We start from the raw sequence: 23,930 nt of genomic DNA, 5'->3' as shown, positions 1-23,930 counted from the left end.
TCTACTTTTCATACCGATAAATATTTTGGTACCCATTTATATTACTCAAATGGAACCGATAAAGTTCTCTCATAGGTCAATATTTACGGCACTATATTTTCTTGTTCCGCGTTAACGAGGAAGTTCAGGGCATGTAATGAACTTGGAACTGTTCTATGCAGAAAATATCATAAAACTCTATCATTACCAGTCTCTTCATCTACATCATCTGAATCTGACTCACTGACGTCTGAGTCGTAGAGTGATAAAACATTTGAATAAATGAATCAAATAACTAGAGCACGGAGGATATAAATTGCCGAAGAAGTAGAAAATTCATTATTCTAAAAAGGGAAGTACGTGGATAACTACACGAATTAAATTGTTGTCTGAGAGATACAATGAAGAAATTTTGTTCAATTCTGCTTACATAAAAACAAAGATAGAAACGATAAACAAAATACAGTGATCCTCAACTTAAAATAAGCGATTGTCATCACCTTACTTTGCATTTCGATTGACTTTTAAATAGGGTAAGGCACCGATCACATTGTCGTAGTCACTCCTGCTAACTGCAGTCTGTAAATGATCATAGCAGACACAAATAAGAAGTCTGATTAACACCATCTAACCATTGCTTCATGGAGACAAAATTAACAACAAGAACTCGGTTTCACAATCCGACAACACCAGCCGTTTAATTGGAGATAGCCCATCTCTATTTCCTTAACTAGGTAAGAGGCTAAGCAGTTGGAGTGGAGATTGGCCATCCCGGATCCCCACCGATCCAAGCTGAGTAACTCAGATGAGTTATAACCCATACATGTATGTAATATACTGCTGTATGTATGAAGATATTTTATGTATAGGCCACAAACTTTACAGTAATAGTTCAAATTAATCTCTCATGATTCAAAGTTTCAAATTTAATCACTACCTCAAGAGTTGGACTAGGACCTACCCAGGCTACCTTCGTGCCCGAGCCAATACAAATTACCTAGGTGGATCCACCAATCACATATATGCTTAATTAAGAGGTCCACTTTTCAATTGAAGTGGAAAGGATAATAGTATTTGTAATAAGTTTTGAATGACAAAAGCATATACCCAGTTTGACATAATAGACGCACACGAAACTCACAAACCAATCACATCCGCCATTAGCCAAGTTACTAAGTGAACAACTTCCCATCTTCGAAACCTAAAATTTTCTATAGTTTTCTGAAAAAAGGAACGGTTTTGTCTACAATTCAGCATCACACGTTATACAGAGTAAAAACAAATACATTTGCCCTGATGAAAATTAAACTTCAATAGTTGTGTTGGAAAGGAGGTCAGGAGACCACAACAAGGTGCCAAAGGCCGAACCTAGAAGGAAATTGGCCTAACTATCAAAAGTCCCTACTTCTGAAAATTGTGCGTCAAAGGCATGTTCATCTACTACCCAGTTCTCCATGAAAATCATTTAAAAATCGGTCTTAAATTAATTACTCTTTAAATTAGATCATAGCGAAAATACCATTTAATACTCTAAGCGTTCAACCCGCTATAGGCTCGGACACATGAATTGTATCGGACACGTTGGGCTATGCGTGCTCGTTCTTTTTCATATATCAGTAAGTAGTCCTTTGGACTCTTCTGTAGTTAATTTGTCTCTTAGCAAGTGTCCTGTAATTAGACCGGCCGTGGATTTGCAAAATATATGGTTTTGCCGTGGTAACTTACCTTTGGTATTTATCGTATTTTAAACACCATAGTGTATTATTTGTTGTTGTTGCAGAGTTTTTCTCTAGACAAAAACAGTAGGAAAAGATGTTGTATGCTTGGAGCAGCAGAAGGCTTAACCGTTGCCTGGGGAAGCAGTCCCCAGTACTGGGAATGGTGTCCATTCCCTGGCTCTAGGTCTCTCTTTCTCGACTTCCCTTTCACTCTTATTTCACACCCTCTCCCCTCATTCATACTTACAATTCGTCCTTCTACAGGTTTCCAGAGGTAGCTAAACTTGGTTTTATTTGTTGGTTCGATATCCATGGGATATTGGAGGCGCAATTACTATCCCCAAAGACCTCTTATGTTGTTTTCTTTGTCTTCAAGTTTGTTGAAGGTGCATGTGGATTCGATCACCCAGCTACGAAGGCGGTGGTTGAAGTAATAGGGGGAGGTGGTAATAGTGAGTGTAGGATGGAAAAAGCTGTCTGCTTGGATCCACATGGGCTACTCAATAGACACGGAAGTACTCGGTCAGAGTTAATATCAAGGTGGGAAAGGCACTTCCGTCAAAAGAGAGGGGACAGATGGTTCGAAATAGAGACGGGACATTTCTTCAACGAGGGAAAGGAAAGAATGGAGGAGAAGTCCAAATGAGTCCAAGGGAAATTGAACATCTTCACACTAAGGCAGGTCTCCTAGTGGAAGGCATCGAACTTCCGCCTAAATAGAATATACATATGAAGTACATACTGCCCAAGCGGCCAAACCTCCTTTTATACAAACATAATTGATTTATGTCAGTGAGTGAGCATGTATGTATAATACAGCTTGTTGTGTTTATGATTTTATTTGTGAACCGAAAAAAAAGTAACATGATTTTTATACAGTAATTTTCACTCCTAAAGTGTGAATTGATTTCCATAAGTTTTGACATTTGTTTAATTTAGAGCAAGTCATTGTCCAAAAATTTGAAATGACAGAAAATGAAGGTTGTTTTTACTAAGAGAACTATTGCATCAATCACAAGTTTGTAGGAGGGTTGTAAACGGTAGTTTATAGGATCGGAATAGACATATCTGCATCCGTTTGATTAATTTGACAAGACAACTTGTAAAACCGATTAATTTGAAGAAAAAAAAAGTAACTAATTAAAATGATAGACATTTGTAAAACTTAATTTAAGAAAATAAAACTAATTAAGATTGGCTAAAGGGGTGGGAATCGGTCCGGACCGGTCGGTACCGGACTGTAACTTCATCGAACCGGTCGACTCAAACATAAATTGTTGGTGACCACCTATTTACTCGGGCGGACTCGGACGGTCACTTTCAAGAATTCTTTGTCCATTGACCGTCTAAGACCGTTTATTTCACCGGGCCACTCGGACACCGGACGGTCTCGGTCCGGACTTTCCAATAAAATTTACTTAAATTCGGAATTTTATTTTTATTACCACAAACAAAATTACTTACAAATGAAGATGTTTAACCAAGAAATCAAAAGTAAATATAAAAAAGAAAAAAACACAGTTGATCATCATTTGACAAGATATAATTAAGCCATGTACTAATGTTTGGTCTTTCAGAAGACTATATGACTATAGCCAACGACCATCATATATTCATATGTCTATAAAAAATCAACGGTCAACTTCTAAAAATGAGGACAGATTAGTCGGTCAACCTATTCGGTCATTCGTACCGGTCGGTTATTTAGAAATTCTATATTGGTCGGTCGGTTAGCGGTCGGTCCTTCGACATAGAATTTTGACCATGACCGTCTGCCAATTCTTTCGGGCCGGTCGGAGACTGACCGCTATGACCATCGGGCGTTCATGGACACTTTTTATCTCGGTCGAACGGGTCGGATATCGGTCTTCCGGATCTTTTTCTCACCCCTAAGCTAAACCAATAAGAAAATAAAATTTCATTAAACTTGATTTTTAGTAAAAAAAAAACACTCTCACCCTGTCGGACATAAATCGTTATATGGAAATGCTCAGTATTAAGTTGGGTTCTACGTTAGTCGTTACAAGACATTGATACTGATAACACAATATTATGTTTGACTTAGTCTTGGTCTGACTTGGTATTCAAGTCAGTTGTAACTTCCACTTTCAAATTTTGAATTTCAAATATTGTATTCATCTCTATCAAGAGAGATCTTGTAAACAACTAATTTTTGACTATAAATACAATAGAAGAACCTACTGTTTGAGTAGGGAGAATTCAATTATTTTCATGGTATCAGTAGTTTAGGTTTTTCTTAATCATTTTTCATCTCAACAATGTCTTCCTCTGCACCTCTTTCTTCTACAAACCATAATCCTCCATCATTAATCAGTCTTGTTCCCTTAGTTTCCATTAAGCTTGATCATACCAATTTCCTTACTTGGAAGAAACAAATCCTTCCTATAATGAAGTCCCAAGATTTGTATCATCACATTGATGCTACAACAACTTCTCCTCCTTCCTTCCTCATTGACGAAACAACAAATCAGGAGATACCAAATCCGGCATTTCTCGCTTGGACTCGTGTTGATCAAACTTTAATTAGTTGGATAAACACAACCCTTACCCCCTCTGTTCTTTCCCAAACACCCGAATTTGATACGGCAAAATCTCTATTCTCTTATTTGCAATCGACCTTTTCGGCACAAAACACAGCTAGGAAATCACAAATGCTTCTTCATCTCCAAACTATTAAGAAAGAATCACTCTCAATGGCTGATTATGTAGGTAAAATAAAGGAGATTTCAGATGCTATAGCGGCTGCTCATACTCCTGTTCCAGACATAGAACTTGTGCTTCACACATTGAGAGGTTTGGGATCGGATTACTACTCCTTTGTTACAGCTATTGAAACCAGAGAAACTTTGCCTACATTCAATCAGCTACAACCCTTGTTATTTACTCAAGAAATGCGGCTCAAACAACAACAGGAGGATGAATCCAGTTCTTCATTGGCCACAGCTTTAGTAGCCAAAACCCAGCTCGATAAACCTCCTCTTCAACCTAGAGGTCAGAACACTCAATCCTATGCAACTCGTGGAAGTGGTCGAGGTGGCAAATATGGAGCAAGGGGACGTGGACGAGGACGATCCGGTTGGAATTCTCATAATGGTTGGTATACTCCAAACCAATCTCAGCAAAAATCTCTCCTCGGCAGTCCACCCCCTCCCAATCAAAAAACCATTACTTGTCAGATTTGCGGCCGCTTCCGGCATTCTGCTTTGCAGTGTTATCATTATACTCCAGGTTATCAAACACAGGATGTCCCACAGTCTTTTGCTGCTTATCAACAACATGTTGTGCCCTTGGATCCAAGTTATTATGCTGATTCAGGAGCAACGAACCACATGACGAGTGATTCGACGACGATGGTAAACAAAAATCCATATTATGGTTCTGAACAGATTTCTATTGGAAATGGTACTCTCTTACCCATTTCTCATGTTGGTAATGTTTCTTTAAAAACACCTTCTTCCTCCTTCACCTTAAAGAACGTCTTTCACGTTCCGTCAATTGCGAAAAATCTCTTATCTGTTTCCCAATTAACTAAAGATTATGATTGTTGGGTAATTTTTTATCGTGATCATTTTTTTGTTCAGGATCGTCGAACGGGGAAGCTAGTACTTCACGGAACCAATAAAGATGGTTTATACAAGTGCTCGGGAAAGGCTCTTCAAGGGTTCAAAAATGCTGTTAGGAGTTTTCATTCTAGTTTTTTAGGAACAAAAATAAAGAGTGATGTTTGGCACATGCGTTTGGGTCATCCCCATTCCCGTGTTTTTTCTCGTGTTATTTCATCTTCATTCCCATCAAATAAAGGTTTGAAATCAGTTGGTTTATGTGACTCTTGTATTCTTTCTAAGCACCATCGACTTCCTTTCTCACTGTCTTCTACTAAATCTACCAAGCCTATTTCAAAAATTCATAGTGACTTGTGGGGTCCTTCGCCCGTAACTTCTACTTCTGGTTTTCGATATTTTTTAATTCTCGTTGATGACTATACAAGATTTACATGGCTATATTTTTTGAAAGATAAAACCCAAGTTCTTGGTTGTTTGAAGACTTTTAAAGTTTTAGTTGAAAATCGTTTCAATGCTAAACTGCAAATACTTCAAAGCGATGGTGGAGGTGAATACGTTTCACACAAACTTCGTGATTATCTCCTTGAACAAGGTATTTTTCATCAAATGTCGTGTCCTCACACCCCGCAACAAAATGGGGTGGCTGAGAGAAAAATACGCCATGTTGTTGAAACCGGCCTTGCTTTACTCCACCAAAGTCATTTTCCAAAATCTTATTGGCCGGAAGCCTTCAGTACTGCCGCATATTTGATAAACAGGTTGCCATCTACATCTTTACAAAACAATTCGCCATATTTACTCTTATATAATCGGTCACCTGATTACCAATTCCTAAAAGTGTTCGGTTGTCGTTGTTATCCACTTTTAACTCCTTACCGCAAAAACAAGTTGGATTATAAAAGTGTCCCTTGCATTTTTATCGGTTACAGTGAGATGCACAAAGGTTATAAATGTTTCGATCCTAAAACATCTCGAGTTTATATTTCAAGGGATGTATTATTCGAAGAAAGTTTATTTCCTTTTGCTCTTCCTGATCTTTTCAATGTTAGTAAAGAAGTTACTGTGTCAGAGGCGCCCCAATGGGTCTATATAGAAAACTCTTCGGCTCCTCAAGTAATTCCTTTTTCCAATTCCACTCTACCCACTGTTGAAACTAGTTCTATTTCCAATTCCACCTTACCTATTTCCAACCTACCTACTGTTTCAAATTCGATTTCCCACACTTTGTCCACCTCATCTCACTCCGATGATGTTCACCCATCACCTTTTAATTCTTCTTTAGCTGATGTTCCATCATCTGTGGAAAGGGAAAACACAATTGCTACAAATTCTCCTGACTTCATTGAAGACCAACATGAGCCGGAACCGTTATCTAGTGAACCATCTACTTTGAGACGTGATGAAGCTAATTCTCCTGTTCGGTCGGTTCCAAGCCATCAAATGGTCACACGATCAAAAGCAGGTATTACTAAACCCAAGATATTTAAATCAATGCTTGCTTCAAGATATCCTGTTCATCATTTGTTTTTATCACAAATTAATTCTTTGCCAAAAGAGCCTAGTTGTTTTACAGAGGCTTCTAAAAATACAAATTGGCAGAATGCAATGGCAGATGAATTCAATGCATTGATTCGAAATAGTACGTGGTCTTTGGTTCCACGAACACCATCGATGAATGTTATCGGTTGCAAATGGGTGTATCGGGTTAAAACGAAAAGTGATGGTTCTATCGATCGTTATAAGGCACGTTTGGTAGCGAAGGGTTATTCCCAAGAACATGGTCTCGATTATGATGAGACATTTTCTCCGGTTGTGAAACCAGTGACTATTAGACTTGTCTTGAGTTTGGCAGTTACGTCGGGGTGGAATATAAAACAACTTGATGTTAAAAATGCTTTTCTGCACGGTTTTCTTGACAAAGAGGTATTTATGGACCAACCACCTGGTTTTGTTGATAGTTCAAATCCTAATTATGTTTGTCGTCTGCAAAAAGCTTTATATGGTCTTAAACAAGCACCAAGAGCTTGGTTTCAAAGATTTACGACTTATCTTTTTGAGCTGGGTTTCATTGCTTCAACATCAGATAATTCATTATTTACTTATCGCACTGGTGGTTCCATTATAATACTGCTTTTATACGTCGATGATATCTTGATCACAGGTTCAGACTCTTCAACTATTCATGCCATTGTAACACAACTACATCAACAGTTTTCAATGTCAGATCTAGGGGATTTACATAACTTTTTGGGGATGGAAATTAAAAGAACCAAAAAGGGATTATTGTTAACTCAGACACGGTATACAACCGAGTTATTGAACAAGATTGATCTTTTACAATCTAAACCTGTTTCCACTCCAAGCCCATGTGGCAAGAAGATGTCAAAGTTAGACGGTAAGACGTTTGATAATGTCACGTTATATCGTTCTTTAGTTGGAGCTTTACAATATTTATCTTTGACGAGACCTGATATAACTTATTCAGTTAATCAGGTTTGTCAATACATGCAAACTCCAACCGACGTTCACTTTAGTGCTGTTAAACGAATTCTACGATACCTAAAAGGTACTATTGATCGGGGATTATTTTTTGGCACACAATCTGATTTTCAGCTTCGTGGGTTTGAGTCTCATTTAAATGCTTTCTCCGATGCTGATTGGGCTGGTGATCCAGATACTCGACGATCAGTTTCTGGATATTGTGTTTATTTAGGTAATCACTTGGTTTCATGGGCTTCGAAGAAGCAACCAACAGTTTCACGCTCAAGTACAGAGGCGGAATATCGTGCCATGGCCACCACCACAGCAGAAGTTACATGGATTCAATATTTGTTACAGGATTTAGGTGTTGTCCTTAAGCAACTGCCTACACTTTATTGTGATAATGTTAGTGCGACATACTTGGCTCATAATCCTATTTTACATTCGCGAACCAAGCATATGGAGTTGGACTACCAGTTTGTTCGCGAAAAGGTACAACAAAAGGCTCTTCAAGTGGTATACATCCCTACACAACAACAAATTGCGGATATTTTTACCAAGGGACTAGTAAAAGCTCGACATCAATTTCTCTGTGGCAAGCTCTCACTATTGGATCAACCCGTTCGGCTTGAGGGGGGCTGATAACACAATATTATGTTTGACTTAGTCTTGGTCTGACTTGGTATTCAAGTCAGTTGTAACTTCCACTTTCAAATTTTGAATTTCAAATATTGTATTCATCTCTATCAAGAGAGATCTTGTAAACAACTAATTTTTGACTATAAATACAATAGAAGAACCTACTGTTTGAGTAGGGAGAATTCAATTATTTTCAGATACATCACGAATATGTGATAAGCACGATAACCGCCTAATTAAAAAATGAAAGAAGTCTAAATCCCGACAAATTTATTGCATTAGAGACATTGATACATCACGAATATGTGATAAGACATTGATACATCACGAATATGTGATAAGCACGATAACCGCCTAATTAAAAAAAATGAAAGAATCGTTACACTAACCAACTGAAGTTCTAGTTGTTGGCAATTCATTTTGATTTAACAGGTATGGATCAAATACTGCTTACAGATTGTCCATATTTAATGTTTCTATAAAGAAAGAATTTGTCTTGCTGGCCACTCTGGAATAAAAAATACTTTGGAAATTTAGAGGTTTCTTCATCATGTCAACAAACACAAGAGAAGCTTAGTCACCAAGTTAATTTGTATTGACTTTTAGTGTTTGATATATTCATCAGTTCTCTTCCATTCTTTTATATCATCTAATCAACAGAATTTTAGAGAAAGAGAGAGAGAGAATATAGAGATGGAAGACAAAATAATGAAGGAAGATAATGAAGATGTTGGCGGTTTGGCTGATTTCAATGTCTTGACTGAGGGATGTATATCAAGCATCATATCTCTAACATCTCCTAGGGATGCGTGTGCTTGTTGTCTAATTTCTTCAACATTTAGATCAGCTGCTGAATCTGATTCTGTTTGGGAGAAATTCCTCTTATCTGATTACCCAGAAATCCTTGCCACTTCTTCTTCTTCTTCTTGGTCGGAAGGCAATTTCACATCTAAGAAGCAACTTTACCTTCAAAATCCAATTCTCATTCATGGGGGTCTTAAGGTATGTGTTCCCATCTGTATTTTTTTTGTACCACAAATGATGTGTGCACAAAAAATAATTATTCAAACGGGTCCAATCTGTATCATGATTAAATTAGACCAATAAAGTAAGAGGTTTAGTCTTCCACTATAGAAGTTAAGGGTTCGAGTTACATGGACAATTTGAAAAAAAAAATCAGCGTGATAATAATTAACTATGAGAGACGCTAAAAAACTTCTATAGTCAGATAGAATGAATCTATTATCAAACCTATTCTCGCCTCTAAAAGTAGGCACTCAAAGCATTTCATGAATCTAGAGATCTTACCTAATCAAATAAACATCATGAATGAGTAGTACTTGGTCATTAAGAACATTAACTATGCGAGAAGAACCTAGAGATAAGATGATATATGAAACATCATGAGTCACAGACATTGAAATCGATTAAACAAATAAACTATTCATACAAGTCTAATCATCAAAATTTATATTAGAGTCGAGTCCCAGAGGAATCGAGAACTATTGAATACAACGCATATGGTAGGACTCGAGTAGAGTCCGAAAGGGACCGAATACTGTTGAATACAAGTTATATGGGTGGACTTAGGCCCGTAAACGGTAGCTTATCAGATAAGATATAGGCATATCCGTATCCGACTCCGATAAGCTATCTGATAATTATCCGACAGATATTATAAATCAATATCCGAATTCGAATCCGATATTATTAATGAATATCCGATATTCGAAATTTTAACAAAATTTTAAATTTTTTCCTTAAATTTTTAATCATTAGATCTAAATAATAAATCTCAACCATACATTTTATATATTATTATGAATAAATTTAAATTTTTATTATTTTTTTATATTACTTATTGGATACGGATATTTATCGGATCGAATATTAGTTATCCATATCCGAATCCGATAAGCAGATACCTGATAAGGAATATCCGTATCCGATATCTGAAATTTCGGATATTTTCTAAAATTTGAAAACGGATGCAGATCGGATGTCGAATATTTGGATATTCATTGACAGACTTAGGTGGAATCGAGTCGATTTGGTTATAAAATGACTCAAATCCACTGATTCCAAAGTGACTTAGAACTATTAAATACAACTTATATCGGTGGACGCAGGCTGAATTCTGTTACAAATTTCGGCTCAATCCCCCCAAATTCAACTATAAAACATCGTTGTTGAATTCAGTACACCTTGAGTCGAATTTTGTAACAAAATTCAGTCTAAATTTATAAATTCAACTCAAATTTTAGAGTTAAATTCAGTTGGATTTTTAGTGTAATTTTGTAATAAAATTTGACACGAAACCACCGATTTGAAGTCGCTTAATGACCAAACGAACTCAAACTAGATTTATCAAGTCTAAGGGAGTTCTGGAGGCGCCTTTTAAACTTACTAAAATCAATATGAATTATGTTAGAGTTTGTAATGAGAGGATGGGCCGGCAAGTTTGAATTTTGATTTATTTGTAAGCTTACTGGTGAACTTCAATGGAACTGGATCAAAATCATTTAAAAATCAGTTAATTACTCTTTAAAAATGTTATTCAGACCCAAGCACAACCCGTCTAGGCTCGAGCCCATGAATTGGAACGGCCATGTTGGGTTGTGCTTGCCCATTCTTTTTCATATATTCCGAAACAGTCCTTTGGACTCTTCTATAGTTAGTGTGTCTCTTATCAATTGTCCTATAATATTTTTTTGTTGAACTAATTGTCCTATAATTTGACTGTTCATTTGCAAAATATATTGTTTTGTCATGGTAGCTTACCTTGGGATATTTTTATCACCATAGTCTATTATTTGTTGTTGGTGCAGAGTTTTTCTCTAGACAAAAACAGTGGGAAAAAGTGTTACATGATTGGAGCAAGAGGCCTATCCGTTACCTGGGGAAGCAGTCCACAGTACTGGAAATGGAGTCAATTCCCTGGCTCTAGGTCTGTCTCTCCACTTCCCTTTCACTCTTATTTCACAGCCGCTTTCTCATTCATACTTACAATTCGTTCTCCTACAGGTTTGCAGAGGTAGCTAAACTTCGTGATGTTTGTTGGCTCGATATCCGTGGAAAAATGGAGACTCGATTACTATCCCCAAAAACTTCTTATGTTGTTTACTTTGTCTTCAAGTTTAAAGAAGGTACCTATGGGTTCGATAATCTAGTTGCTACAGTAGCGGTCGAGATAATAAGGGAAGGTGGTAATAGTGAGTGTAGGATGGAAAAAGATGTCTCCATGGATCCAGATGGGCTACTTAGGAGCAGGACACAGTCTGGGTCGATATCAATGTGGGAGAGACATTTCCCTCATAAGAGAGGGGATGGATGGTTTGAGATAGATATGGGGTATTTCTTCAACGAGGGAGAAGAAGAAGATAGAGGGGAAGTGCAGGTGTCTCTGAGGGAAATTGGATCTCAGTGGAAGTCGGGCCTCATTGTCGAAGGTATTGAATTTAGGCCCAAAGGGAATATATAAAGTACCTCCTTTCTTATAAACATAATTGATTTATTTGTGTGAGTGTGTGTATGTATTAGCTTGTGTGTTTATAATTTTATTTGCAAACCGAAGAAAACATGATGTTTTATTAGTGATTTTCACTCCTAAAGTGTAAATTGGTTTTCATAGGTTCGTATTTGTTTAATATTACATGACGTAATCATCCAAACTTGAAATGATGAAAATAAAGGTTGTTTTTGCTAAGAGAACTATTGTTTCTGGTAGAAGTTTGAAGTCGACTTTTATCGTGATAAACCCGGGCTATATCTAGTAGTCTTATAAGTTGTGTATAAATGTATGAGAAATGGTATATAAACAGAGTTACGAAGATGCTTATAGTGGGTTTTAATAGTCAAGATCAGTCAAAGGTGGTCATAGTGTACAAGGAAGGAGTGTAAGAAAATATAGGAGAGAGTTGTAATGTGTTGTATAATGTCTAGGTGTGGCCTGTCACACTAGATAGTTATTTCATACCAACCTAACTAACCACAACAACCTCTAATAAACTCTAACTGACTTCTCTATATAACTTGTAATCTCTATTGATCGATACAAGTTTTTCAGTTTTCGATTATGGTATCAGAGCAGTCAGCTCACAAGCGCGATCTTTCTCTCTCTAGTTTCTCTCTCCTCTTCATCATCATCATCTTCATCAATCTTCATCTTCATCCTCAACTTTCTCTCACTAAGAATCAAGTTTTCAGAGAATCAAATCTTACAAATTAAAGATCAAATGGAACATCCTAAAATCACTTCAGTTCCAGTTAATTCCATGGCAAATGCAATTCCTATTAAGCTTCAAGGTGATAAATACATTGCTTGGAAATACTTATTCCTTCCAATTCTCAAAAAATACAAAGTTCTTGATATAATCGAAGGAACAAGATCATGTCCTTCAAAATTCGTTGATGATGATATCTCCTGAAAACATAAATCAATCATATATTGACTGGATCGAAGAAGATCAGACACTTCTCATTTGGTTAAACTCGACACTTTCTGATTCAATTATATCATATGTTGTTAGTATAACCTTTGTTCGAGATTTATTGCTTAGTCTTGAAGAAAACTTTGCCTCTTCATCCACTGCTCATGTTCTTCAACTACATAACAAGCTACGACAAATTACAAAAGGAAATCTCTCTGTTAAAGAGTATCTAGGTCAAATCAAGAAAATCACTAATAGCCTAGCAGCAGCAGGATCACCTTCATCTAAAAATGAAATCATAATAACTATGCTTAGAGGTCTTCCATCTGAATATGATGCTTTCTCTGCAGCAATTAGAGTCATACATATCCTTGTAATATTCTACTTCATCTAAAAATTAAATCATAATCACTAGTCAGTGAAGAAATCACTGTTTCAGGTAAGATCAAACAATCATCTTATTCGTTTACTCAAGCATTTCTTGCCTCTTCTAGTCAAAACTTCAATAGAGGTAAATATGATAACAAGAAACATCAAGGAAGAGGTAATGGTTGTTTTCAACATCAAACTTATTATAATCAGCATCAAAATCGATCTAATCAGTCAATTCCTAATGCCTATACATCAAAAAATCAGTACAACTCAGGTAACTCAATGAGTTCCTTTTCAGATAAACCTCCTCCAAGATGTCAAATCTGCAACAAACTTGGTCATAGTGCTTATGAATGCGATCATAGGATGAATTTTTCTATTCAAGGAAAAAAATCCTCCTAAAAATCTTTCAGCAATGCTTGCCACAGCTAATATAAATGGCATAAACCCATGGTATGCTGATACTGGAGCATCTAATCATATTACTCCTGACTTGTCTAATGTTGCTTCCACTTTTTTTATCTTGGCAATGAGACTGTGAACACTGTTAGTGGTCGAGGTATGTGTATCTCTCACATAGGTAATTCTCATTTTCAAGTTAACAAGCATAATTTTACTCTAAAAGGTATATTACATGTTCCTCAATCTTCACATAATCTCCTATCTATTCATAAATTCACATTTGACCTCTTGCTGTTAAATCCTTTCATACCAATGTTGCTTCATCCACTTTATGGCACAAGAGGCTTGGGCATCCTTTATTTCAATCTCTTCGAAGAATAAAACATAACTTACATTTTACTGATTCTTGTAATAAACCCATGTTCTGTGAAGATTGTCAATTAGGTAGAAGTAAAAAAGCTTCCATTTTCAATCTCTACAACTACTTCTTCTAAACCATTTGAATTACTTCATATGGATGTATGGGGACCAACTAATGAATCTTCCATTTTTGGTTCCAAATATTATGTGAATGTTATTGATGATTGGAGTAAATACTGTAGGGTCTTTCTTCTTTCTGCTAATCTGATTTCAAACATGTCGTCCTTTAGCTTAAAGCAAGAATTGAAAATCATTTTAGTTGTAAAATAGATACTATAAGAACTGATAATGGTGGGGAGTTTCTTCACAAAGAACTCCAATTTTTACTAGCTTCTCATGGTATTCAGCATCAAACCTCTTGTCCACATACACCAGAATAGAATAGTGTTGCAGAATCAAAACATAGGCACCTTAGGTTACAAGTACTCTTCTTATTCAAGCTTCTCTCCCATCTTCCTTTTGGAATGAAGCTCTTCTTACTACCAATTACTTGATCAATAGGCTGCCAACTAGGTCAATTGCCTTTATGAGTCCCCTTGAGAAACTCTATGGTGTTGTCCCTGATTATTCAATGCTTAAGTTTTTTAGATGTGCTTGCTATCCATGGTTAAGACCTTATACTGCTCATAAACTGGAACCAAAGAGTATCTAGTGTGTCTTCTTGGTTATTGTCCAACTCAAAAAGGCTACAAACGTCTAGCTCCTAAGACAAATAGGATTTATACTTCTAGACATGTGGTCTTTGATGAATCTTTTTACCCACTAGATATTATTAGCCGGCTTGTGCCCAAGTTTATTCCCATCAATTGCACTGTCATCACTTTACCTACAGTTCATAGTTTTAGTAATTCCCCTACTTGTGTTACTTCTGCACCTATCACTGAATCTCCTATAGCCATCACTATACCACCCACCCCTCAACCTCTCCCTATTACTTCTACTACACCACCTATTACTTCTACCTCTTCTAACCCACCTCCATTACCAGACTCATCTATATTACCATAACCATCTCCATTACCAGACCAATTACCCATATTATCCAATAATCATCACATGGTTACAAGATCTAAAGCATGCATTTTTCAAACCTAAGGTGTTTTAGGCCACTAAACATCCAATTCCTGAAGCTCTTCTTGCTAGTCCCATTCCTGACACACCAACATGCTTTACCCAGGCTAATAAGGTTCCACATTGGTAAGAGGCAATGCAAGTTGAATTTGATGCACTTCTAAAGGCAGAAACTTGGACTTTGATTCCTTCTACCTCATCTCAGAACTTGGTTGGTTGTAAGTGGGTGTTTAAAATCAAGCAAAAGTCAGATGGCTCCATTGAGAGATATATGGCAAGATTGGTTACCAAGGGATTTCATCAGAAGGAGGGTATTGATTTATCTGAAACATTTAGTCCAGTGGCTAAACCCACCACAAGTAGAGTTGTTTTATCTCTTGCAGTTCAATATGATTGGCAAATTAGACAATTGGATGTGAGCAATGCTTTCCCCCATGGTCAGCTAAAGGAAGAGGTCTACATGGTTCAGCCCTTTGGTTTTTAAGACTTTCTTCATCCTGACTATGTATGTAAGCTTCATAAGTCCCTTTATGGTCTTAATCAGACTCCTAGAGCTTGGTATGAAGCTTTAATGGATGCTCTTTCGGGTTTGGGGTTTACTACATCAATGTCAGACTCATCTCTGTTTATCAGTTACTCTCAAGGCGTTCTTACCATTGTTTTGATCTATGTGGAGGGCATTCTCGTCACTGACAATTCTCCTGATGCTTGTAGGTCCTTGATTGATCAACTAAGTTCCTCCTTCTCTATGAAGGATCTTGGAGATTTACATTACTTCTTGGGATTAGAAGTTAAGAGGGACAACTCATGTCTTAGTCTGACTCAAACTAAATACACTTTGAATTTATTAAACAAAAGTGATATGATTGGTGCTAAGCCTTGCTCTTCACCTGCTGCAACAGGATCTATACTTACTCTTAATGATAGTCTATTACTCTCTGATCCTACTTCGTTGCCAATGGAGGTATAAGGTTAAGGTAGTCTAGGTTATAGGTTGGAATGTTGGATAAGTCTTGAAGCATTTTGGGTGAGATCGTGGAACTTTTGCCGAAAACACACGTCTATAAGGGCCTCCCGAGAAGGTTTGACCGTGGTCAAACCCCGACATCTATAGGCACCTCCTCACAGATTGAACAATCCGAAGAGCAAAGAATGTCATCGGACCAGGCCTAGTCTGAAAGTACTGTGATTGTCCAGTCCGAGTAATCACTGACTGGGACCAGTCCGAGACCATGCTCTGGTCCTCGGACATTGTGAGTCTGAGCCCAGTTGGACTGGACTGTCTGGGAGGAGGCGCCTAACCTCAACATAATGTTTTTCTCTCCATAATTCTCTCAGTAACCGTGGGAAAGTAAAAGAATGATGGATTCTCTTTCAAGAAGATTTAATCAGATTTTCCATCTCTCTCGGTTCAATATTTTTTATTGATTCATGGATTTTTGTTAGTTATAAGTTTTAGGTTTTGCTTTTTATAGAATCGTAGATTTGATTGGCTAAAAGTTTATTTTTGTCAAAACCAAGAGATCAAAAGATGATATATCTTCTAGTTGGTTTAATCTTTTTGATAGATTTCTATGCTTGTTGATTTAATCTTTGTTGGTTAGATGGTTGTAGATCGAAAGAGACCTTTAAACTTGAAGATTAAAGGGATTTTGATTTCCTAAGCTTGAAGACCTTAAAGTGAATCTAGATTGATGTTTAATGATTTTTTTTAATGATTAATGGTTTTTGTTGGTTTAATGTTTGATTAATTTTGAGATTGGAAAATTGGAAGAGAAAGTAGAGAGAAGAACGGTGACGAAGAAGACGAGGGAGTGCTCGGACGCACCTACAGTAATTTTGTGGAGGCGCCTAAGGAGGAGAGGCGCCTAAGGAATTTCGGGAGGCCCCTATAGACGCGCCCAAACAAAATCCTTCTTGAACTTGAGTTTAACCGTTGGGCGCGTCTAAAGGCGCCTCTCCAAAATGCTATAGGGGCCTCCAATTGCTGTTTGACCGTAGTCAACACCCGACACCTATAGGCGCCCCCCACTCGGACTGACCAATCCGAGGCTCAAAGTTTTGCCTCGCACTGGCCCAGTCCGAAATAGGTCGGACTGTCCAGTCCGATAAGTTTCGGACTGGCCCAAGCCGAGGCCATCCTTTAGACTTCGGACTGATCAGTCCGAGAGAAGATAAAGAAAGTAGATCTAGGGTTTCTTCATTAATGGTTTAAATCATCATTAATGGTGGGGTTCTTCCTTACACTTGAAATTGGACAGTAGATCTAAGATTTCTTCATCACACTTTCGAAATTGGACAACATATCTAGGGGTTCTTCATCACGCTTTCGAAGTTGGCTGGCAAAATCTAAGGTTTTCATTATGTTTTTAAGTTGGTTTAAGATAAAGAAAGTAGAGAGAGAAGGAAGCCGAAAACGATTGAAAACGGGTTTAGGGTTTAATCTTGTGTTTAATCTTTTTGAAGATTAATGGATTTTAGTTGGTTGATTGTTGAATTGAAAGTAGAGAGAGAAAGAAGAAAAACGATGAAGAGAAGAAGAAGATGGAGGTGCTCAAGAGGCCCCTATAGATGTTTCGGGAGGCGCCTACAGAGAAGAGGCCCCTACAGTAGTTTTGGGAGGCGCCTACAGCCGCTCCCTTAACCGTTTAGGTGTCAAAAGTGAGGACAATATTTCTTTGATTTCTTCACCAGTTCCCTCTCTTCTTTTGTATCTTGGAGTCACCCAAACATTTTGGTTCAAATATATCAGCCAAGAGAATTCTAGAGAGAGAGAGAGAGAGATGGGAAACAAAGAAACGAAGGAGGTTGTTTATGAAGATGAAGATGTGGGTTTGGTTGATTTCAGTGATCTGCCTGAAGGATGCATCTCCAACATCATATCCCTAACATCTCCTCTAGATGCGTGTACATGTTGCCTTGTTTCATCTGTATTTAAATCAGCCGCTGAATCTGACTCTGTTTGGGGGAAATTCCTTCCTTCCGATTACCCAGAAATCCTCGCCAGATCTTCTTCTTCTTTTGTGCTCGATCTCTTATCTAAAACTAAGAAGGAACTTTATTACAGTCTTTGTCATTACCCAATTCTAATTGATGGCGGTCTTAAGGTAACTTCCTTATCTTTTTTTCCCTTATAATTGTTAACTGGATTAGGTTTACAATCACTCGTTATGCAAAACAAATCACCTTGCTAGCCCCTTTTGCAGTTTATGTTTTAGTGCTTCCTGGGTCTGAGAACAAAACGAAGTCCATTTGTATCTAATAGTGTCTCCATGCCTTTGTGCTTGGGCAATAGCATAAAATTCTTGACCATAACTAGTGCGATATCTTCGGGCTTGTGTCGTTGAACTTCTCGCTGTAAAATGCTATAGACTTCCCTTCTTGAACTCGATCGGTCAATATATCATTGTGATGCTTCACATTAAAGAATGAGTTTTAGAAAGAGCTTCTTATTAAACTAACTAAATAAGACATGCCCTTTTGTGTGACCAGTTTATGTTGTATGATCTAATGTTTCGTCGTGGGTTTTCCCTCGCCACGTATGCAATTTCATAGCGGATTGTTTGTTATTGCTACAGAGCTTTTCTCTAGCGAAACGCAACGGGAAGAAATGTTACATGCTTGGAGCAAAGGACCTAACGATTACTTGGGGAAGCACCCCTCAATACTGGGAGTGGAAACCATTCCCTGGCTCCAGGTACCGCTCTTTCTCTTTCTCTCTCTACGGACCTCTCACTCTTGTTAGGATACAGTAAGATTCGAACCTTGGTCTCTGTAGTCTACAGACACAAATCACAATGCTATCACCCAACAAAGTTGGCTTCACATTCTTCTCTCAAGCCCACTCTCTCTCTCTCATACATATAATATGACTATCTACAGGTTTGCCGAGGTAGCTGAACTTCGTGCTGTTTGTTGGCTCGAAATCCATGGGACAATGGAGACTCGGTTACTATCCCCAAAGACCACTTATGCAGTTTATTTTGTTTGCAAGCTCCGCGAAGGAGCTTATGGATTCGACCCCGCACCTGTAACTGCAGTGATCCAAATATCTGGCGGAGGTGGTAATAGTGAGTGTAGCGGGGAGAAAGAAATATGGCTCGATACAGACGATTTACGAAGGAGACAATTGCGGATTGAGCCCTATGGTATGGGTCTAATGAGACTTAGGTTTAGACCGTTAGAGTTGCTGTCAAGGTGGGAAGGACAGTTTCCGCAGGAGAGAGGGGACGGATGGTTGGAGATAGAGATGGGTCATTTCTTCAACCACGGAGAAGTAGGAGAAGAAGTTCAGATGACTCTGAAGGAAACTGCTGACGGTAGTTGGAAGTCTGGCCTCATCATCGAAGGAATCGAACTTAGGCCCAAAGAGAACATATAGAACAAATGATTTGTGGCATACCAGCTTCTTGTGTCTGTGGTGTGCGGAACAGCTGATGTTTTGATAATTTGTTAGGTGGTTTTCGTGGTTTTCAATTTGTTGAGTTACATATGAACAATAAACAGGAAGTGTGAAAGGAGAAATACTGATGTTTTTGAGAGAAAAAAGATTCGATCTTGACACTCCGACTAATTGCAGAAGTAAAAGAACTGCTCTTTAGTTCTGGTTTATAGAAGCAGGATATGCATATTGTAAAGAGAAAGTTAAACATATCGTAATTAAAACATAATAGTATCTATTTAATGTCCACAATTTTCAGACATATAGGTGCTATTTTGTCGGTTTTCTTTTGTGTTTGTCCAGCATCGTCTGAATATCATTGCAGTGGAGATGGAAACACAATCGTTATAACGTCAACACAAAAAATTTCTTTGTATTTTCGCATAGATCGTTTTGATTCTTGGATTATCCTTTTACTTGTTTCATACTTTAGATCATCTTTCTACCTATTATGTTTTACCCATTTTCAAATATCTATTGACCAACCGAGAACTGAGATAATATCCCTAAACCACTCACAAGTACTGGAAGTGGAGACTGCTCCCTGGCTCCATTGTCTCATACTTGCAATATGACCAACGACCATTTACAAGTTCGCAGAGGTAGCTGAAACTAGAGACTCGGCTATTACCTCTGAAGACTCTTACGCAGTTTATTATGTCTTCAAGTTGGTAGAAGGTGCGTATGGGTTCGATATTCTGTCTTCAAGTTGGTAGAAGGTGCGTATGGGTTCGAGTTCCCACCTGCCAATGCAGTGATCCAAATATTTGGGGGATCCGAGGTGGTAATAGTGAGTATAGTGGGGAGAAAGTAATGTGCTTATGTTTGGACTCCTTTAGAGAATAAGGCAGACAGGAAGTTCAGCAGGAGACGTGGGGCAGATGGTTGGAAATAGAGATGGGTCATTTCTTCAACGTCAGACTGAGGAGAAGTGCAGATGACTCTAATGGAAACTAAAGGTGGTATATACTTATCCAAAACAAAAATGAAACTGGTTATATTGGTTATGGTTCTACTTTTCATACCGATAAATATTTTGGTACCCATTTATATTACTCAAATGGAACCGATAAAGTTCAGGGCATGTAATGAACTTGGAACTGTTCTATGCAAAAAATATCATAAAACTCTAGCATCACCAGTCTCTTCATCTACATCATCTGAATCTGACTCACTGACGTCTGAGTCGTAAAGTGATAAAACATTTGAATAAATGGATCAAATAACTAGAGCACGGAGGATATAGATTGCCGAAGAAGTAGAAAATTCATTATTCTAAAAAGGGAAGTACATGGATAACTTCACGAATTAAATTGTTGTCTGAGAGATACAATGAAGAAATTTTGTTCAATTCTGATTACATAAAAACAAAGATAGAAACGATAAACAAAATACAGTGATCCTCAACTTAAAATAAGTAATGTGTCATCACCTTACTTTGCATTTCGATTGACTTTTAAATAGGGTAAGGCACCGATGACATTGTCGTAGTCACTCCTGCTAACTGCAGTCTGTAAATGATCATAGCAGACACAAATAAGAAGTCTGATTAACACCATCTAAACATTGCTTCATGGTGACAAAATTAACAACAAGAACTCGGTTTCACAATCCGACAACACCAGCCGTTTAATTGGAGATAGCCCATCTCTATTTCCTTAACTAGGTAAGAGGCTAAGCAGTTGGTGTGGAGATTGGCCATCCCCGATCCCCATCAATCCAAGCTGAGTAACTCGGCTGAGTTATCACTAACCCATACATATAATATACATACATATATATATATATATATTATTTATAGGCCGCAAACTTTACTGTAATAGTTCAAATTAAGTTTCAAATATAATCACTACCTTAAGAGTTTGGCCTAGGATCTACTCGAACTACATTATGAGGTCTACTTTTTATTGAAGTGAAAAAGATAATAGTAGTTTGTAATGGAGTTTGAATGACAAGCATATACTCAGTTTGACATGATAGACGTAAGAAAAACTCACAAACTAATCGCATCTGCCACTAGCCAAGTTATTTAGTGAAGAACTTCTTCCCTTCTTCGAAACATAAAATTTCTTTAGTTTTCGGAGGAAGTGTTTGTACATGATTCAGCGTCACAGTTACACAGTAAAAACAATGACTTTGCCCCCAATAAAATTACACTTCAATAATTGTGCAGGAAAGAAGAACACAACAAGGTGCCAAAGGCCAAATCTGCAAGGAAATTGCTCGAACTATCAAACCTCCTACTTTTTGAAAATGGAGCGTCAAAGGCATGTTCATCTACTACCCAAATTTGTAAGGAAATTGGTCGAACTCTAGGATAAGCCTAGTGGAGACATAAAGGGAGGTTTTAAATTTTTGAACAATGCTCCAACACAAGACAGTTTTTTTTTTTTTTTTGATGAAGGACCAACACAAGACAGTTACTTTGACAATAACGCAAAATTGTAATTTTTATCCGATAGATCCTGCAGTTAAACAAAAAATTAAGTATCTGACCGCAGACAATAAAACAACACTCATAATCACCCTAGTCAAGCACCTCACTAAAGCAGAACATTGTTACAGGAAAACTATCAAATTTGATTGTTTTACGACAATGAGTTAAGAAATATAAGTTATCCTAAACTGATTGTACACGAGCCCCATGTTTTCTAACTTCTACTTTGTTTCCAACCTTGTTCTTCTATTAAACTATCTAGGAGAAGAACTTAATAAGTACAAAAAGAGAACTTTTTAAGCACGAACTCAGCTACGAATACCACAAGTAGCAAAACAAAACATTTTTTTCTTTCTACAACAATTTGAACAGAAATAGGGCAATGGCGCACAAGAAGTGAGCTTTGAAAGAAAAAGAACTAAACTGTTATCTATAATGCCGATTCTTGATTGCAACACTGTAGAAGGATTAACCTCAGTGGTCATCTCATTCAAACTGTTACTCTATCCACAATATCAAAGATATGGTGATAACATAGCTCAACAAGTTGTTTTATGTAATTTGGGTACCCATTATATGAAATAACTCAGCCTCTAAGTTACTATTTAAATTCAAAGTTTGAAACTATTCATCCTAAATTCAAAGTTTGAAACTATTTAAGCATGTTTAGATATTTATTCTTGTTCTATATACACTCATCCAAATCATTCATGAATTTCACATTGAACAAATGAAAAGAAAAGTTCAAAAATTTGTCAATTAAGAAAGAACCCACCATTTTCGACAATCGATTTTTCCTTTTTGTGTTCTTCTTAGCAAGTAAATGTTGCTTTCCAGCTCTTCTCCTAACAATCTTCCCATTACCCGTCACTCTAAATCTCTTAGCAGAAGCCTATAAAACTCAACAATCAAATCCAAATCATTTCAGAAAAACACAATCACACACCAAAGCCCAAAATGGGTTTTCATTAGTTCTACCTAATTGTGCAGAAAAATCATTGAATGAGAAAAGAGAAGAAAGAAATACCTTGTGGGTTTTCATTTTGTAACCTTTTGCAGCAAAAACAGTAAAAGTTGATGGGTTTTGGGGGACAGAAAGAGTTTTGGGTAGAATTGAAGAAGGTGAGAATCCAGAAATGTTTTGGGAAGAACTAAGCTTCAAGTTGAAGGAAGAAGATCCCTTGTAAAAAGTGGAAGATAATCGGACGCCATTGAAGGAATGATTTGAAGGGTAAGAAGTAGAAAAGAACTTGAGAGAGAAAGGCATCATAGTTGCAGACGCCATTATTTCTGCCTAGGAAGGTTTTTTTTTTTTTGTTCAGTTGTCTATCCGTTATCTAGCAGACTAGAAGAAAAAGGAGAAGGTCTGTGGATAAAAGGAGTTTTCACACCCTCAAGGTTTCCCATTGATTATCTTTAGATCCTCCATTTGATCAGTTTCCACTATAGCACCCTATGTTCGAAGGGAAATTGATGAGTCTAGTGTTAGGTTGTGGCTCGTAGAAGTGTTACGGCACCACTAGGTGTGGGAACCGGCCGGGTCGACTGACCACCGGTTTATTCCCTCACAAGGTCGAGTCGGTTGGATTTTAAAATTTATATCAATTAGAGTTATGGGGCGGACTTCGGCAAGTTGGATTTGTGCGGGTAATTATTTGTAAAATCTTAGAGTACATAATCCGTCTGAACCCGTCAAGTCTTTTGGGTTTATCGGGCAATCTCCACTTAGGTTTTGCACTATCCAAAAAGGAGGAGGGGGGGCTACTCAAGCGAGGGACACCTTCATACGCTAACGACATGAACATAACGATGCTAAAGCCCTGCAAGTCTTTTTTGAGCCTAACAAAAATTTTAGAATATAATGATCCATCCAAAAATGTGATATTTTCTTGTGATGTGGATTAAACAACTTCTATTTCCTCTGTTTTCATAAATGGGTGGACTCTTGATAAGAGA

At 37.4% G+C, this 23,930-nt stretch overlaps 3 protein-coding genes and 1 pseudogene across 4 annotated transcripts; 3 read left to right on the top strand and 1 right to left on the bottom strand.

Moving 5' to 3' along the window:
• Positions 1–294: 294 nt before the first annotated feature.
• On the bottom strand, positions 295–23,454 carry LOC147564221 (large ribosomal subunit protein bL35c-like). Of its 2 annotated transcripts, none has more exons than XM_086644616.1 (3): positions 23,002–23,362; positions 22,750–22,866; positions 295–558 (listed from the first exon to the last, which is right to left on the bottom strand). In XM_086644616.1, exons 1-3 carry the CDS (start codon positions 23,257–23,259, stop codon positions 481–483), a joined length of 453 nt encoding a protein of 150 aa, XP_086500742.1. In that variant the 5' UTR covers positions 23,260–23,362; the 3' UTR covers positions 295–480. The 2 variants fall into 2 exon arrangements, with proteins under 2 accessions (XP_086500742.1, XP_086500735.1); XM_086644609.1 differs by lacking the exon at positions 295–558 and adding an exon at positions 20,785–21,048 and having other exon boundaries at positions 23,002–23,454.
• On the top strand, positions 1,542–2,417 carry LOC147564224 (F-box protein PP2-B10-like; annotated as a pseudogene).
• Positions 8,861–12,104, top strand: LOC147564223 (F-box protein PP2-B10-like). Its single transcript, XM_086665573.1, has 3 exons — positions 8,861–9,403; positions 11,230–11,348; positions 11,426–12,104. The coding sequence occupies exons 1-3, from the start codon at positions 9,095–9,097 to the stop codon at positions 11,880–11,882; spliced, it is 885 nt and encodes a 294-aa protein (XP_086521699.1). The 5' UTR covers positions 8,861–9,094; the 3' UTR covers positions 11,883–12,104.
• Positions 17,749–19,799, top strand: LOC147564222 (putative F-box protein PP2-B12). The gene is made up of 3 exons (XM_086644596.1): positions 17,749–18,203; positions 18,675–18,793; positions 18,979–19,799. The coding sequence occupies exons 1-3, from the start codon at positions 17,880–17,882 to the stop codon at positions 19,475–19,477; spliced, it is 942 nt and encodes a 313-aa protein (XP_086500722.1). The 5' UTR covers positions 17,749–17,879; the 3' UTR covers positions 19,478–19,799.
• Positions 23,455–23,930: the final 476 nt, after the last annotated feature.

Source organism: Eschscholzia californica, unplaced genomic scaffold (genome assembly GCF_041429995.1).
Source record: "Eschscholzia californica isolate CP2 unplaced genomic scaffold, dmEscCali1.0.p SCAF_1, whole genome shotgun sequence".
Lineage (NCBI taxonomy): Eukaryota > Viridiplantae > Streptophyta > Magnoliopsida > Ranunculales > Papaveraceae > Eschscholzia > Eschscholzia californica.
Note: the sequence above shows the minus strand (reverse complement) of the source record. Positions and strands in the feature narration are given on the sequence as shown.